The sequence below is a fragment of the Helicoverpa zea genome, chromosome 2 (assembly GCF_022581195.2).
Source record: "Helicoverpa zea isolate HzStark_Cry1AcR chromosome 2, ilHelZeax1.1, whole genome shotgun sequence".
Taxonomy (NCBI): Eukaryota; Metazoa; Arthropoda; class Insecta; order Lepidoptera; family Noctuidae; genus Helicoverpa; species Helicoverpa zea.
In genome coordinates, this window is record NC_061453.1 from 9,411,501 (window position 1) to 9,426,129 (window position 14,629).

The window sequence follows — 14,629 nt, forward strand, 5'->3', positions numbered from 1 at the left end:
AATATACACTACCCCAAATAATAAAGAGTCACCAAAGCTATTGATGGTACCTTTACATAAAATGTTGGGTATGCAGTGCATCACAGCAATCAATGTCAAATAATTGATTTCCATTAATAAATTACATTCATGTATTCATAATATAGGTGAATTGAAAGTAACATTTAATATTTATTTAACCCCCAAAAAACGTCGAGAATTTCGGGGAGAGGACAAAGAATTTTATTTATTGGCAACACTGAATTTAATATATTTTTGTAGCTGTCTGTTAAGCTGTTGGTAGGTAACCTATTTGTAGAATTTCGCAAGTCTTAAAACAAATATTAAAATAAACACAGAACTTGTACATTAAAATAAGTGAAGTGCAATATAAAAGTGTAAACGATGGCAGACTCTGTTAATATGTCTCTAGGTAAGTAAGTTGCTTGTTAATCGTGAAGCGAACGATGAGTTTATTTTTGGATATTACTAAGGTTTTTGTCAATTTTGAAGTTGATTATAGCGTTAAATAACAATATTTTGCTGAATTTATTGAATAAATGGAATGGATTGACAATTTTTTTTCACAATATTCTCAATATGCTATAGATGCGACCCGCCAACTCCATTTGTCAAATATTTGTCAACACGAATATTTTAAATTCGTCATTCTGAATAGTGTAATTTACATTACAGATGAGATAATAAAGCAGAATAGATCAAGTAGATCTCGTGGGAGAGGAGGCGGGAATGTTCGCGGACGTGGTGGTGGCCGAGGCAGAGGCGGCAGAGGCCGTGGGCGCGGAGCTGGAGGCGTCGCTCGCACTCGTTCACAGACAAGAGCGAACACGCCGGCGGGTTCGAGACGTGGCCGGTCACGCTCCCGTGGACCTGGCGGTAGACCTCAATCACGATCTCGCTCCCAGTCACGCAACCGTTCTCGCTCCAGACAGAACCGTTCGAATTCTCGCGCCAGATCTGCTTCAAGGTCTCGCTCTCAACTGAGAGGCTTGACACCTAAAGGCAGAGCAGGATTGGAAGAGCAGCTGGTGATGCCTCACTTAATAAGGGGTGGCAGAATGAACAGAGGTAACTATAAATTCTTAGTACAAGAATGTCAAGATGGGTAATGTTTTCTCTCTCATCCATTTGCTGGAATTTTCATAGCTTATTATGTTAATTCACACAACCTTTTCCTTCCTATTATATCTTTAATTTAATCATCACTAGCAGATACAGACTTAATTTCTCTTTAAAAGATAATTTGAAGTATAAAAGGGTTATTTTTAACCTATTTGCAAAATAAATATCATTTTCATGTCATAATCATTTAAAGACATATCATGAATGTTTAACAAACTATTTCAACCTTATTCTGGTTTTAGGAAACATGCGTGGGCGACTGAGCCGATCTAACGTAAACTCACAAGGCAGTGTTCATAGCAGACTTGGAGTGACTACTCGAAGAGGCATGAATAACATTCGCCGTCCTTTGGCAGTTGCCAAGAGAGGAATATCTAAAAGGGGAAGAGGTTTGAGTACTGCAAATAGATATAGTGCAGTAGGCTTAAGGTCTGATCAGATCCTTAAAGAGCAGAGACAAAACATGCTACTTCGGAACAATATAATAAAATCGCAAACCTTCACACGCTCCAGGAATAACTCTTTCAGTTCACCTTCTCAATTGACTGTAAGTGTTGCTAATGATTTTGCTAAGAGGCGTCGTAACAGTGTTGGTAATGCAGGCTACTTGAATAAACACAGTTTAGCACAGTTGAACAACCAATTTGGCGGCTACAACACCAGAAGAGGTCCTGGCAGTGTCAAATCAATGGGTTCCAACAGATCTAACAGGTCTAACCGGTCCAATGCTAGTAGAGGGTCTAATAGGTCTAGAGGCCGGGGTCGCGGTGGTAATCGCGGCGTTGGTCGCAAGTTTGTAAATAAACAAGTTCTTAATGCTAAACTTCAAAAAGAAATAGCTGTTATCCAAGGTAAAACTTATGGTAATAGTACAAATAGTGAGGCACCAACAGGTATCAATTTTTCACCAACTCCAGCAGCAACTGCACAGTCATTACATCAAAGATTTGCTACTTCTTAAATTAAGGATTTAGACATAAATTGTGATTTTTTTATTTTAAGTACAGATAGAACTTAAAGCTGATTACTGATACCTACTAATAAAGATTATAATATGCAACAGAAAGCTATCAAGTGATCTTTAAATGTAAGCTTATTTTAGAAATGTTTTGCTACCAAAATACTATTGTTTTCTTACAAAAAAATTAACCCATTTTTTGTTTTGTGACATTTAATTCATTTTGCTCTTGGTATATGACTGAGCCCCATATATTCAATTCATTAATTTAGCTTGCAGTATTTTGTAAATTCTAACAAAAAAGATCTACTGGATAAGAATAAAATATGTTTATTAGAAAATACCAGAGATCTTTAAATTATGTATTGTGCTGAAATATTATTATGGAAAAAGTTCAGATAACAGTTTTGAACTGAACTACATAAATTCTGTATAAATCTATATTCTACTGTTTTAGTTAGCTATTGGAATTTCAAATCCCTTCTCATTGCACATCTATGTCACCTATGTATGTGTTTTGTAAATTGTATGCTACTAGACACAGCAATTCCAGCTGTGTTCAATATTTTTACACTTTTCTAAATTATTTTTGTAAGGGTGCGTCCACATCTGGCGAATGTGCCGCGAATGTGCAGCTCGCGAGCCGTTTGCGACCTGCCCGCGAGCTGCGCGCGTGCATTTTTGTTCGTGCGCCGCTTCTGCGCCGCCCGCGCGCAGTTCGCGCGCGACCTAAGCGCCGTACACGATCAGCGCGCGGCGCGCGACGCGCTCTTTATTAAATAATAAACGGAACGAGAACTGAGTGCGCGCAGATCGCGCGCTCTATACGAGCCTTGCATGAGTTGCGCTAAAGAGGCGCACCAAGCTATTGCAGTGACTGCACGCGCGCAGCTCGCGGGCAGAGTGCTTAGTGCGAGTTTTCGTGAATTTTTTTACGGACTCACATGAGAGCGCGTATACTAAGATTTGTATGCAGTGTTGCCAACTTAGTGGATTTTCCACTAATACTGGTGGTTTAAGTCCCCTATTTAGTGGCGAAATGTTGAAAGTACTGCGGGTCAAGTAGCGAAATGTAAGTTTTGTGGTACAACTTTAAGGAGTTACTATGGAGATTTGAAGTCTCACGGAATGTCAAAAAAGCATCTACAAAACAAAAAGGTGAACGACTACTATATAATTATATTAAGTACTCATTCATTGGTCAAATGCGTAACTAAACAATTTGTGAAACTACTACGCCGATTATAATTTGTGAAGGATTCGGATCGGGTCGGATGAATTGCTAAACAGATGTAATGCTTTGTCTGTTTTAATTTTCTATCGTTGCCGAGTTACATCTTTGGATGATTAAATTGTTTTAGGTTACAATAAAATATAAACAATATTTTTTTAGTGGTGAATTTGGTGATTTTAAGTGTGGGATAAATTTTTGTTAGTGGTTTTCTGGTGGTTTTAAAAGTTGACTCTGGTGGTAAGCTTCTACAACTGTTGGCAACACTGTTTGTATGGAACAAAAACAGGTTCCAATTTTTGACACTAGGTGGAGCTGTTTTTGTTCCATACAAATCTTAGTATACGCGCTCTCATGTGAGTCCGTAAAAAAATTCACGAAAACTCGCACTAAGCACTCAGGTCGCAAACGGCTCGCGAGCTGCGCATTCGCGGCACATTCGCCAGATGTGGACGCACCCTAAGATGTTCAGTAAGCTCAAGGTCTATAACAAACTATCAAAAGTGTCTGATAAAGTATTGTTACTAGACAACTATAAGAGTGGACTTTGTCAAGTGGCTGAACATATTAGCTGGTACAATAAGATCTTTGACATTGTTTAGCTAGGTATATAATTATTTTAGTACCTTCAGGTACTTCAGATTATTTTATGACATGTAAGTAAACCTATTTCAGTTTCTTTTTCTACTTTGACCAAATTGTTTTTTTGTATGGTTACTAACACAGGTCCTATGTGTATGGCGGTATTTTTGTTACATAGAGAAGTAAGAGATATTAAAATAAAATAATGATTCATAAATAATTCTTTTATATTTAGCCTTACAATGCTTTTCAACTTTTAATACATTGAAAAACCTTAAAAATATAAAGATAACACTCATTTACATTACTTACAAGGTAACACACATTCTCTTCAGTTAAACTGATGTGACTTTCAATAAGTATAAATTACATTTTATACATTTTCGGCATCATGATAAGAGAGTCGGTAACTGAAAAGAAATAAAAAAATTTAGTCATAGATAAAATTCTCATACAAAAAGTTATAAATTGATGATGATTTTTACTCACAATTTTCACCAAGTATGTTTCTCAAAATCAGTCCATGAAAAGATTTTATATTCTCGCTTGAATGCTTGTCTGCAGCGTCTGTCTTCTCAAATGTCCAACCTAGATGTTGACCACAGTGGGGACAAGCACAGATCCGCCAGCTGTACCCAGGAAACCATGAGTCTGCACCTTGATTCTAAATGAATTTTTGGAATGTCAGATTTAGTGCATATTTATTATTGGAATGTAAGTTAGTGTGCTTAACACCATGTTTGTACTTACTGGTCCTATGTTGTCACATCTTGCTTTCTCTGCAGTGACCACTTCAAATTTGATGCCAAATGGGTTCACTAAAGTTTGTACTGTTACATTTTGTTGTCCAAATAAATTCTGTTTTTCAGTTTTCCGAGCTCCTGGACTTGGTTTACTGAACAAGTAATAGGAGTCTGCCACGTCAGCGCCACATTTACGACAGAGAAGTAATTCTAGAAACCGACCAATACATGAATAACAAATCTATATGTATAAGTAAAGAATAATTGATGAGTTAACTTCCAAAAAAGCAATGATTACCTTGGCCATTTTTTTCTGATCTTGGGTAATGCTCTGCGAGGGTATAAATATTACGTGAGAAATATGAAAGGAATATTAAATGTAAGAGATAAAACATGCCTTTTTTTGGAACAAATGTAGTAAAAGTATTTTTTTATTTTCATACAATGTAAGTTATTTACTTAGTTCTAGACTAATGTCAACTAAAACATAAAGAAGAACAAAACAAAATAAAAATAATATGTTCCAATGTTAGTTCTAGGCACAATTATTTATAATTTCTACAAGTTTTAATGAATGTTAGGACAAAATAAAACGAAAATTACTGACTGACATAACAAACACTGACATTTGATTGACATATTGACAAGCAAAAGATTTTGGCAGTGACAAAGCGACGTTTAATCATAACCAAGAGCGTTATTGAAAAATTCGTAGACAGAGAAAAACGGATTTGTGGTTAATTTGAATACACGGTTTTGAGTTTGAGTTTTATCATGAACGGCTAAAACCTTGCCGAAACTGAAAAGTAGATTGGTTTCACTGCAGCTAGAGTAAAAGTGTCGTTTATGTATGTTTACCCTGACGCTTCGAGTATGAATGCTTCAAATTGTCCGAGAAATTCAAATATAAAATGATGATTTTTTATAGAGGCGTGATCTTATCTCATCCAGTAAAAATATACTTCCCTCAAGGTTTGGTGATTTATAACTCCGAAAGTTTTTTCAATTTACGGGTGTCCCGTTCATCCAGAATATACCTAGATGTTCTGTGGGAATTGTTGTATAAATTGGGTGTTTTTCAGAAAACTTGACCCTAGCAAAATCGGCCTGTCCCACACCTTCAAACATTTTTATTTTGATTTTTTTATATGGCACGTGTGAAAGTGAGTTTTTGATAAATTTAGGTATATATTTTAATGTACAATTAAATCAATATGTAGCATAAAAAGTGGATAGTTATTTTTATATTTAAAATAAACCTAAAGAGGACGTATAAATATCGTGTGTCCCATGGCGCTCTTGGAGATTTCAAATACATCTTACTTCTAAAATATTCGTTTTTGGGTATGTTTAAGTTTTTGCACTTAGTCTCTGTATTTCTAAAAACGTATTTTTAATTTTTATGCCATAAAGGACAATGCTCAAAAAAAACCCAAGCCCGGCGCAAACGAAAAGTAACTCAAATTATAGGTATCATCGAAATCTATGGCTAAATGTTGAAATTGCTATTTGATTTTTTAAAGGGGTAACATGAGCAGCTGGGGCTTATAGTTTAATTAAAGTGCTATCTGAAACAACAAACAAGTAATATGGCAAGTATATAATAAGCTTCTCCAAAAAGATAAATCAATACCGAAGTACAGGCTGCAGCGCCCACGTCATCGCGTCATGAGCGTTTTACATTACTTAGGGTGGGCTAGACATGAGGAACAGTTCGCGCATCCCGCAACATTTTTGGATCTCGTCGTGTTAGAAATAAAGAATCGATGACTTTTAAGCGTTATTATTTAAATGAAAAGTACATTCATATCCTGTTTTAGTTCTATCATCCTATTATCTTGTAAAAGTAGGTAGAATAGTGAAGAAGTTGCTATAAACATGTCATTATGTACACTCTTAAACCACAACTGTATCTGTTTATAATACATTATGTTACCTCTAAATCTTGAGTAGCAATGTACCGCAGATGTTAAAATTCAAATAGCAATTTCACACATATAGCCACTGATTTCGATAATGCCCCCTATGTAATATTTTCCGCCGGCGCCGGACGTGTGCGCCAGCAGGCTCTCCACAGTACCTGGCGTGTCCGCTGGAGGGCGCCACAGTGTCGTGCAGTGTCGAGCACGGCGGCGAGCGCCGTCAGTAGCGCGGCGGTCACCGCCGGCGCCGGACGTGTGCGCCAGCAGGCTCTCCACAGTACCTGGCGTGTCCGCTGGAGGGCGCCACAGTGTCGTGCACAGTGTCGCACGGCGGCGAGCGCCGTCAGTAGCGCGGCGGCTACCGTCGGCGCCGGCGCTTGGTAACAACATCTCCCAAGCCTGATCGGAAATCCCCCGAAATTGTGTCTTGGCTAAATAGCAGACCACCACTGGTGGCAAGACACCGAGGCATCGCAGGAAGGCCTAGAGGCAGCGATAGGGATCGTGTTATCGTATGTCAAACTGCTGCATCTAACATCTCTCCGATCGTAGCGGTTCACCGTTCCATCGGATAAAGGGATGTTAGACGAGAGAGTGCTCTTGCGTTTGCGCGTATGTTTGAGCACTGTAATATATCCTGCGCATCTGACTGCTTCCGTATAATGGACCCCGATTTGGCGAAGACTAGTGGCGATAGGTTGAGGTAGAGAGGTTCGGGCTGATGCAACCTGAGCTTTGTCTGAGACCTGCACACTAGCGGCTCTGGGGGTGTGAGTACATGCCGTGGTCGTTTTCTCTTTGAGCTGGGGGGACAGAGGGAATCCGGCAGCACCCAGAGCGACAAAGCAGCCCTTTTTAGGGGAGCACTGCTTTCCTTGCTCAGCCTGGGAGGGGGCTAGAAAAGGTGCCCTAAAAAAATGCTCACCCCAAACACTTTTTGGATAGCAGTAACCACGGCTGCTTCCGCATCTTTTTATTCGTGGTCGACACAACAACAGTAATAAACGTAAAACACCTTTACTGACTTTTGGTGCATGGAATGTTCGCACCCTTCTCGACCGCGAGACAAACGCCTGCCCAGAACGGAAAACAGCCATAGTTGCTCGAGAACTCCGCCGCTACAACATTGATATAGCTGCTGTAAGCGAAACCCACCTTGCCGATGAGGGCGAGCTAGTCGAGCATGGCGGTGGCTACACTTTCTACTGGAAGGGCACTGCTGCAACAGAACCAAGAAGGTCGGGAGTTGGTTTTGTGATCAAGAATAATCTTGTGAAGACACTTCAAGAATGTCCAATCCACATCTCGGACCGTATAACCACATTGCGCCTTCACTTAGACGGTGACAATTTCCTTAATGTTATCAGTGTCTATGCACCGACGCTAGGTAGTTCTGACGACATCAAGGATAAATTTTATGAAGAACTTACACAATGTCTCCATAAAATACCGAACAGAGAAAAGATTCTCTTGTTAGGGGACTTCAATGCTAGAGTTGGTCAAGATTATGAAGCGTGGCCTAAAGTTTTGGGTAGACATGGGGTAGGCAACATCAACTCTAATGGCCAGTTGCTGCTTAGTTTATGTGCTCAATTCCAACTTGCAATCACAAACACCATGTTTCGCCTTGCTGCTAAGCACAAAACTACGTGGATGCACCCACGTTCTAAGCACTGGCACCTCATTGACTATGCCATCACGAGGCAGCGAGACATCTCTCAGGTCCTAGTCACTCGTGTTATGCGCGGTGCTCATTGCTGGACGGACCATAGACTAATTGTCACCAAACTGCGTCTTTGCCTTCGGCGACCATTCAGGGCTAGCAGGAAAAAGCCTCAGAACATAAACATTGAGAAACTCAAACATCCGGGACCCCGAAGCAAATACGCTGAAACGCTGGCATGTGATATACACTCTCATCAAAATACCGGTGATATTGATGCAGACTGGAACGCTTTATCGTCGTCCATTCTTGACGTAGCCATTAACACCATAGGGCTAAAAAATAAACGCAAGCAAGACTGGTTTGATGAGAACGACGAAGTTCTTTCTAAAGCTATTGCCAAACACCGAGACCTTCTCAGGCGCAGTAATAACAGCGCACTTATAAGAGAGAGTGACCGTGAGTTGCGTAAACTCACGAGACACACTAAAGATAAATGGTGGCAAGACAAGGCTCAATACATCCAGTCGCTTGCTGATAGTAATCAGCTCGGTGATTTCTATAGCGAAATTCGCAATCTCCTGGGTACCACCAACTTCATAAAGGTACCACTGAAGTCGCTGGATGGTAAAAGTCTGCTGAAAAGCAAAAATGAAGTGTTAGATCGTTGGGCAGAACACTTCAATAATCTACTTAATGTAGATCGAACAGCCGATCTACACTACATAGACAGTTTGCCTCAACTTCAAATAGCAGAAGAATTGGATGATGCCTTGTCTAAACATGAGGTGCTTTGTGCCATCAAACAACAGCAAAATCAGCGTGCGGTTGGCCTAGACCTTATACCAGGTGAGCTTCTGAAGTACGGCGGCGAGGAACTGCATTCGCGCGTCTGGGAAATGTTTGTGCTTATGTGGGAGAAAGAACAAGTTCCTGAAACTTTTAAGTTATCACGCGTCAGGGCTCTCTATAAGAACAAAGGCGACCGGTCGGAATGTGGTTCTTACCGCGGTATTTCACTGCTCTCTGTCTCTGGAAAAGTCTTCGCCAGAGTACTTCTAAACCGCCTCAGGAACCTCTCTGAAAAGATTCTGCCGGAAACCCAATTTGGTTTCAGACCAGACAGAGGAACTTGTGAGGCAATATTCGCAGTCCGTCAACTCCAGGAAAAAAGTAGAGAGCAGGGACAGCACTTGTATCTCTGCTTTATTGATCTGGAAAAAGCCTTTGACTGCGTCCCTCGCGAGGCCCTCTGGAAGGTACTGAGAAAGTTGGGGTGTACAGAGAAGTTCATAAGACTCCTGCGACTCCTGCACGATGACATGCAATGTTGTGTAGCGGTTGAAGATGACCAATCGAGCTTCTTCTCCGTCACCTGTGGAGTGAAGCAAGGTTGTGTCCTGGCTCCCACATTGTTTGCATTATATTTCGCAGTTGTAGTCCGGGAAGTATTGAATTCTTCTCCTGAAGGAGTTCGTATTCGTTATCGGACTGACGGCAAACTTTTCAACCTGAATAGACTCAAGGCGACCACAAAGGTGTCCTATGCACATATACAGGACATTATGTATGCAGATGACCTCTGTTTCGTGGCTGAATCCCCTGAAGTCCTGCAACAGCTAGTCACGAACCTTCACAAGCAGTGCTGTACATTTGGTCTAAAAATCAGCATCAAAAAGACAGAAGTAATGTCTTCAGATAATCACGGACGTCAAGAACTGACCATTATGCTTGGTGAAGATGTCCTGAAGCAGGTCGATAAATTTCGATATTTGGGGAGCACTATAACAGCAAAGTGCGACCTTGACGCCGAAATCAATAGCAGAATTGGTGCTGCAGCCGCTGCTTTCGGCAAATTCGACAAGAAGGTCTTCAGCTCCCATGACCTAAAGATATCCACAAAGGTTTCTGTGTATATGGCAGTTGTGTTGCCTTGTATACTCTACTCAGCGGAAACATGGACACCGTACCGACGCCACATCAAGCAACTAGACCGCTTCCACCTCAAATGTCTGCGCAAAATATTAAATATCCGTTGGTTTGATCGTGTGCGTAACACAGAAGTGTTGAGGAAAGCCAATGTAGGTGGCATTGAAGCATACCTCATGAGGAGACAGCTTCGTTGGTGCGGGCATGTACTGCGCATGCCGGATACTAGAGTGGCCAAGCGCATCCTCTACTCCGAGTTCCAGGAGGGCAAGCGGAAACGTGGCGGACAGCTGCTGCGATACAAGGATGTGCTGAAGCGTCACATGAAAAGCTGTTCCATTGACCCGTCTCAGTGGGAGAATCTGGCATCCAACCGCAGAGACTGGAGAAGCCGCGTTAAAGCCAAAGTCTTTGACTTTGAAGCACGCCGACTTTCTGAGTTGGATGCCAAACGAGATGAGTTGAAAGCTCGACCACCTGTAGCTATCAACTACAACTTTGTGGCTGGTACCCTGACATGTCCGCAGTGTGCGCGGACTTTCACGCACAAAATTGGATACTCCAGCCACATGAGAGCACACGCACGCCATTAGGGTCGAAGTGGTCGCCGTTGCCGAAATCGGCGTGGAAGATTATTATATTATTTAATTACTTATTTTTACCTATATTTTGAGTTACATTTCTTTTGCGCCGGGCCTGGGTTTTTTTCTCATACTTCATGAGCATTGTCCTTTATTGTTATTTTAAGAAATATCATTATTTTAATGTTGTCCTACGAAAATCATTGTTCCGGAAAATCCGGTTTCGTCACGGTGAATTTGATATCGTACTCAAGACAAAATCTACTAATTTGTGTTTTTTCTACCTTCTTGGCAACTTTATGACCGTATTAGGATTCCGCCATTGCCGTTTTAAAGTCAGTTAAGGCTAAAACTGTGACGACAATGTTGGTATCATCGGCGCGCAAAATTTTTGTTCCGGATAGTGGCAGTATTTAAAAGGTTAATAAATTGTTTTCTTAACTCTATAACACTGTATATAACATAAACAACTCATCATTATTAGATTAGTAAGGCTAAAAACAAGGTTTTTTAAATAAATATTAGTTATTTTCAATTTTAAAAGTCTCGTGAGATGAAAACGGCACCTCCTGTGCGTCACGTTACATACTCACATACATATCACGGCGGCGAGCGCCGTCAGTAGCGCGGCGGTCACCGCCGGCGCCGGACGTGTGCGCCAGCAGGCTCTCCACAGTACCTGGCGTGTCCGCTGGAGGGCGCCACAGTGTCGAGCACGGCGGCGAGCGCCGTCAGTAGCGCGGCGGTCACCGCCGGCGCCGGACGTGTGCGCCAGCAGGCTCTCCACAGTACCTGGCGTGTCCGCTGGAGGGCGCCACAGTGTCGTGCACAGTGTCGCACGGCGGCGAGCGCCGTCAGTAGCGCGGCGGCTACCGTCGGCGCCGGCGCTTGGTAACAACATCTCCCAAGCCTGATCGGAAATCCCCCGAAATTGTGTCTTGGCTAAATAGCAGACCACCACTGGTGGCAAGACACCGAGGCATCGCAGGAAGGCCTAGAGGCAGCGATAGGGATCGTGTTATCGTATGTCAAACTGCTGCATCTAACATCTCTCCGATCGTAGCGGTTCACCGTTCCATCGGATAAAGGGATGTTAGACGAGAGAGTGCTCTTGCGTTTGCGCGTATGTTTGAGCACTGTAATATATCCTGCGCATCTGACTGCTTCCGTATAATGGACCCCGATTTGGCGAAGACTAGTGGCGATAGGTTGAGGTAGAGAGGTTCGGGCTGATGCAACCTGAGCTTTGTCTGAGACCTGCACACTAGCGGCTCTGGGGGTGTGAGTACATGCCGTGGTCGTTTTCTCTTTGAGCTGGGGGGACAGAGGGAATCCGGCAGCACCCAGAGCGACAAAGCAGCCCTTTTTAGGGGAGCACTGCTTTCCTTGCTCAGCCTGGGAGGGGGCTAGAAAAGGTGCCCTAAAAAAATGCTCACCCCAAACACTTTTTGGATAGCAGTAACCACGGCTGCTTCCGCATCTTTTTATTCGTGGTCGACACAACAACAGTAATAAACGTAAAACACCTTTACTGACTTTTGGTGCATGGAATGTTCGCACCCTTCTCGACCGCGAGACAAACGCCTGCCCAGAACGGAAAACAGCCATAGTTGCTCGAGAACTCCGCCGCTACAACATTGATATAGCTGCTGTAAGCGAAACCCACCTTGCCGATGAGGGCGAGCTAGTCGAGCATGGCGGTGGCTACACTTTCTACTGGAAGGGCACTGCTGCAACAGAACCAAGAAGGTCGGGAGTTGGTTTTGTGATCAAGAATAATCTTGTGAAGACACTTCAAGAATGTCCAATCCACATCTCGGACCGTATAACCACATTGCGCCTTCACTTAGACGGTGACAATTTCCTTAATGTTATCAGTGTCTATGCACCGACGCTAGGTAGTTCTGACGACATCAAGGATAAATTTTATGAAGAACTTACACAATGTCTCCATAAAATACCGAACAGAGAAAAGATTCTCTTGTTAGGGGACTTCAATGCTAGAGTTGGTCAAGATTATGAAGCGTGGCCTAAAGTTTTGGGTAGACATGGGGTAGGCAACATCAACTCTAATGGCCAGTTGCTGCTTAGTTTATGTGCTCAATTCCAACTTGCAATCACAAACACCATGTTTCGCCTTGCTGCTAAGCACAAAACTACGTGGATGCACCCACGTTCTAAGCACTGGCACCTCATTGACTATGCCATCACGAGGCAGCGAGACATCTCTCAGGTCCTAGTCACTCGTGTTATGCGCGGTGCTCATTGCTGGACGGACCATAGACTAATTGTCACCAAACTGCGTCTTTGCCTTCGGCGACCATTCAGGGCTAGCAGGAAAAAGCCTCAGAACATAAACATTGAGAAACTCAAACATCCGGGACCCCGAAGCAAATACGCTGAAACGCTGGCATGTGATATACACTCTCATCAAAATACCGGTGATATTGATGCAGACTGGAACGCTTTATCGTCGTCCATTCTTGACGTAGCCATTAACACCATAGGGCTAAAAAATAAACGCAAGCAAGACTGGTTTGATGAGAACGACGAAGTTCTTTCTAAAGCTATTGCCAAACACCGAGACCTTCTCAGGCGCAGTAATAACAGCGCACTTATAAGAGAGAGTGACCGTGAGTTGCGTAAACTCACGAGACACACTAAAGATAAATGGTGGCAAGACAAGGCTCAATACATCCAGTCGCTTGCTGATAGTAATCAGCTCGGTGATTTCTATAGCGAAATTCGCAATCTCCTGGGTACCACCAACTTCATAAAGGTACCACTGAAGTCGCTGGATGGTAAAAGTCTGCTGAAAAGCAAAAATGAAGTGTTAGATCGTTGGGCAGAACACTTCAATAATCTACTTAATGTAGATCGAACAGCCGATCTACACTACATAGACAGTTTGCCTCAACTTCAAATAGCAGAAGAATTGGATGATGCCTTGTCTAAACATGAGGTGCTTTGTGCCATCAAACAACAGCAAAATCAGCGTGCGGTTGGCCTAGACCTTATACCAGGTGAGCTTCTGAAGTACGGCGGCGAGGAACTGCATTCGCGCGTCTGGGAAATGTTTGTGCTTATGTGGGAGAAAGAACAAGTTCCTGAAACTTTTAAGTTATCACGCGTCAGGGCTCTCTATAAGAACAAAGGCGACCGGTCGGAATGTGGTTCTTACCGCGGTATTTCACTGCTCTCTGTCTCTGGAAAAGTCTTCGCCAGAGTACTTCTAAACCGCCTCAGGAACCTCTCTGAAAAGATTCTGCCGGAAACCCAATTTGGTTTCAGACCAGACAGAGGAACTTGTGAGGCAATATTCGCAGTCCGTCAACTCCAGGAAAAAAGTAGAGAGCAGGGACAGCACTTGTATCTCTGCTTTATTGATCTGGAAAAAGCCTTTGACTGCGTCCCTCGCGAGGCCCTCTGGAAGGTACTGAGAAAGTTGGGGTGTACAGAGAAGTTCATAAGACTCCTGCGACTCCTGCACGATGACATGCAATGTTGTGTAGCGGTTGAAGATGACCAATCGAGCTTCTTCTCCGTCACCTGTGGAGTGAAGCAAGGTTGTGTCCTGGCTCCCACATTGTTTGCATTATATTTCGCAGTTGTAGTCCGGGAAGTATTGAATTCTTCTCCTGAAGGAGTTCGTATTCGTTATCGGACTGACGGCAAACTTTTCAACCTGAATAGACTCAAGGCGACCACAAAGGTGTCCTATGCACATATACAGGACATTATGTATGCAGATGACCTCTGTTTCGTGGCTGAATCCCCTGAAGTCCTGCAACAGCTAGTCACGAACCTTCACAAGCAGTGCTGTACATTTGGTCTAAAAATCAGCATCAAAAAGACAGAAGTAATGTCTTCAGATAATCACGGACGTCAAGAACTGACC

The 14,629-nt window shown here is 42.7% G+C and overlaps 2 protein-coding genes across 2 annotated transcripts; one reads left to right on the forward strand and one right to left on the reverse strand.

The window, feature by feature from the left end:
* The first annotated feature begins 232 nt into the window (after nt 1-232).
* LOC124642615 (THO complex subunit 4D-like) lies at nt 233-2,645 on the forward strand. Its single transcript, XM_047181123.1, has 3 exons — nt 233-412; nt 676-1,068; nt 1,365-2,645. The coding sequence occupies exons 1-3, from the start codon at nt 385-387 to the stop codon at nt 2,081-2,083; spliced, it is 1,140 nt and encodes a 379-aa protein (XP_047037079.1). The 5' UTR covers nt 233-384; the 3' UTR covers nt 2,084-2,645.
* A 1,457-nt stretch (nt 2,646-4,102) lies between these two features.
* On the reverse strand, nt 4,103-5,261 carry LOC124643466 (protein cereblon-like). The gene is made up of 4 exons (XM_047182460.1): nt 4,935-5,261; nt 4,644-4,846; nt 4,383-4,557; nt 4,103-4,303 (listed from the first exon to the last, which is right to left on the reverse strand). Exons 1-4 carry the CDS (start codon nt 5,029-5,031, stop codon nt 4,260-4,262), a joined length of 519 nt encoding a protein of 172 aa, XP_047038416.1. The 5' UTR covers nt 5,032-5,261; the 3' UTR covers nt 4,103-4,259.
* Between the last annotated feature and the right edge of the window lie 9,368 nt (nt 5,262-14,629).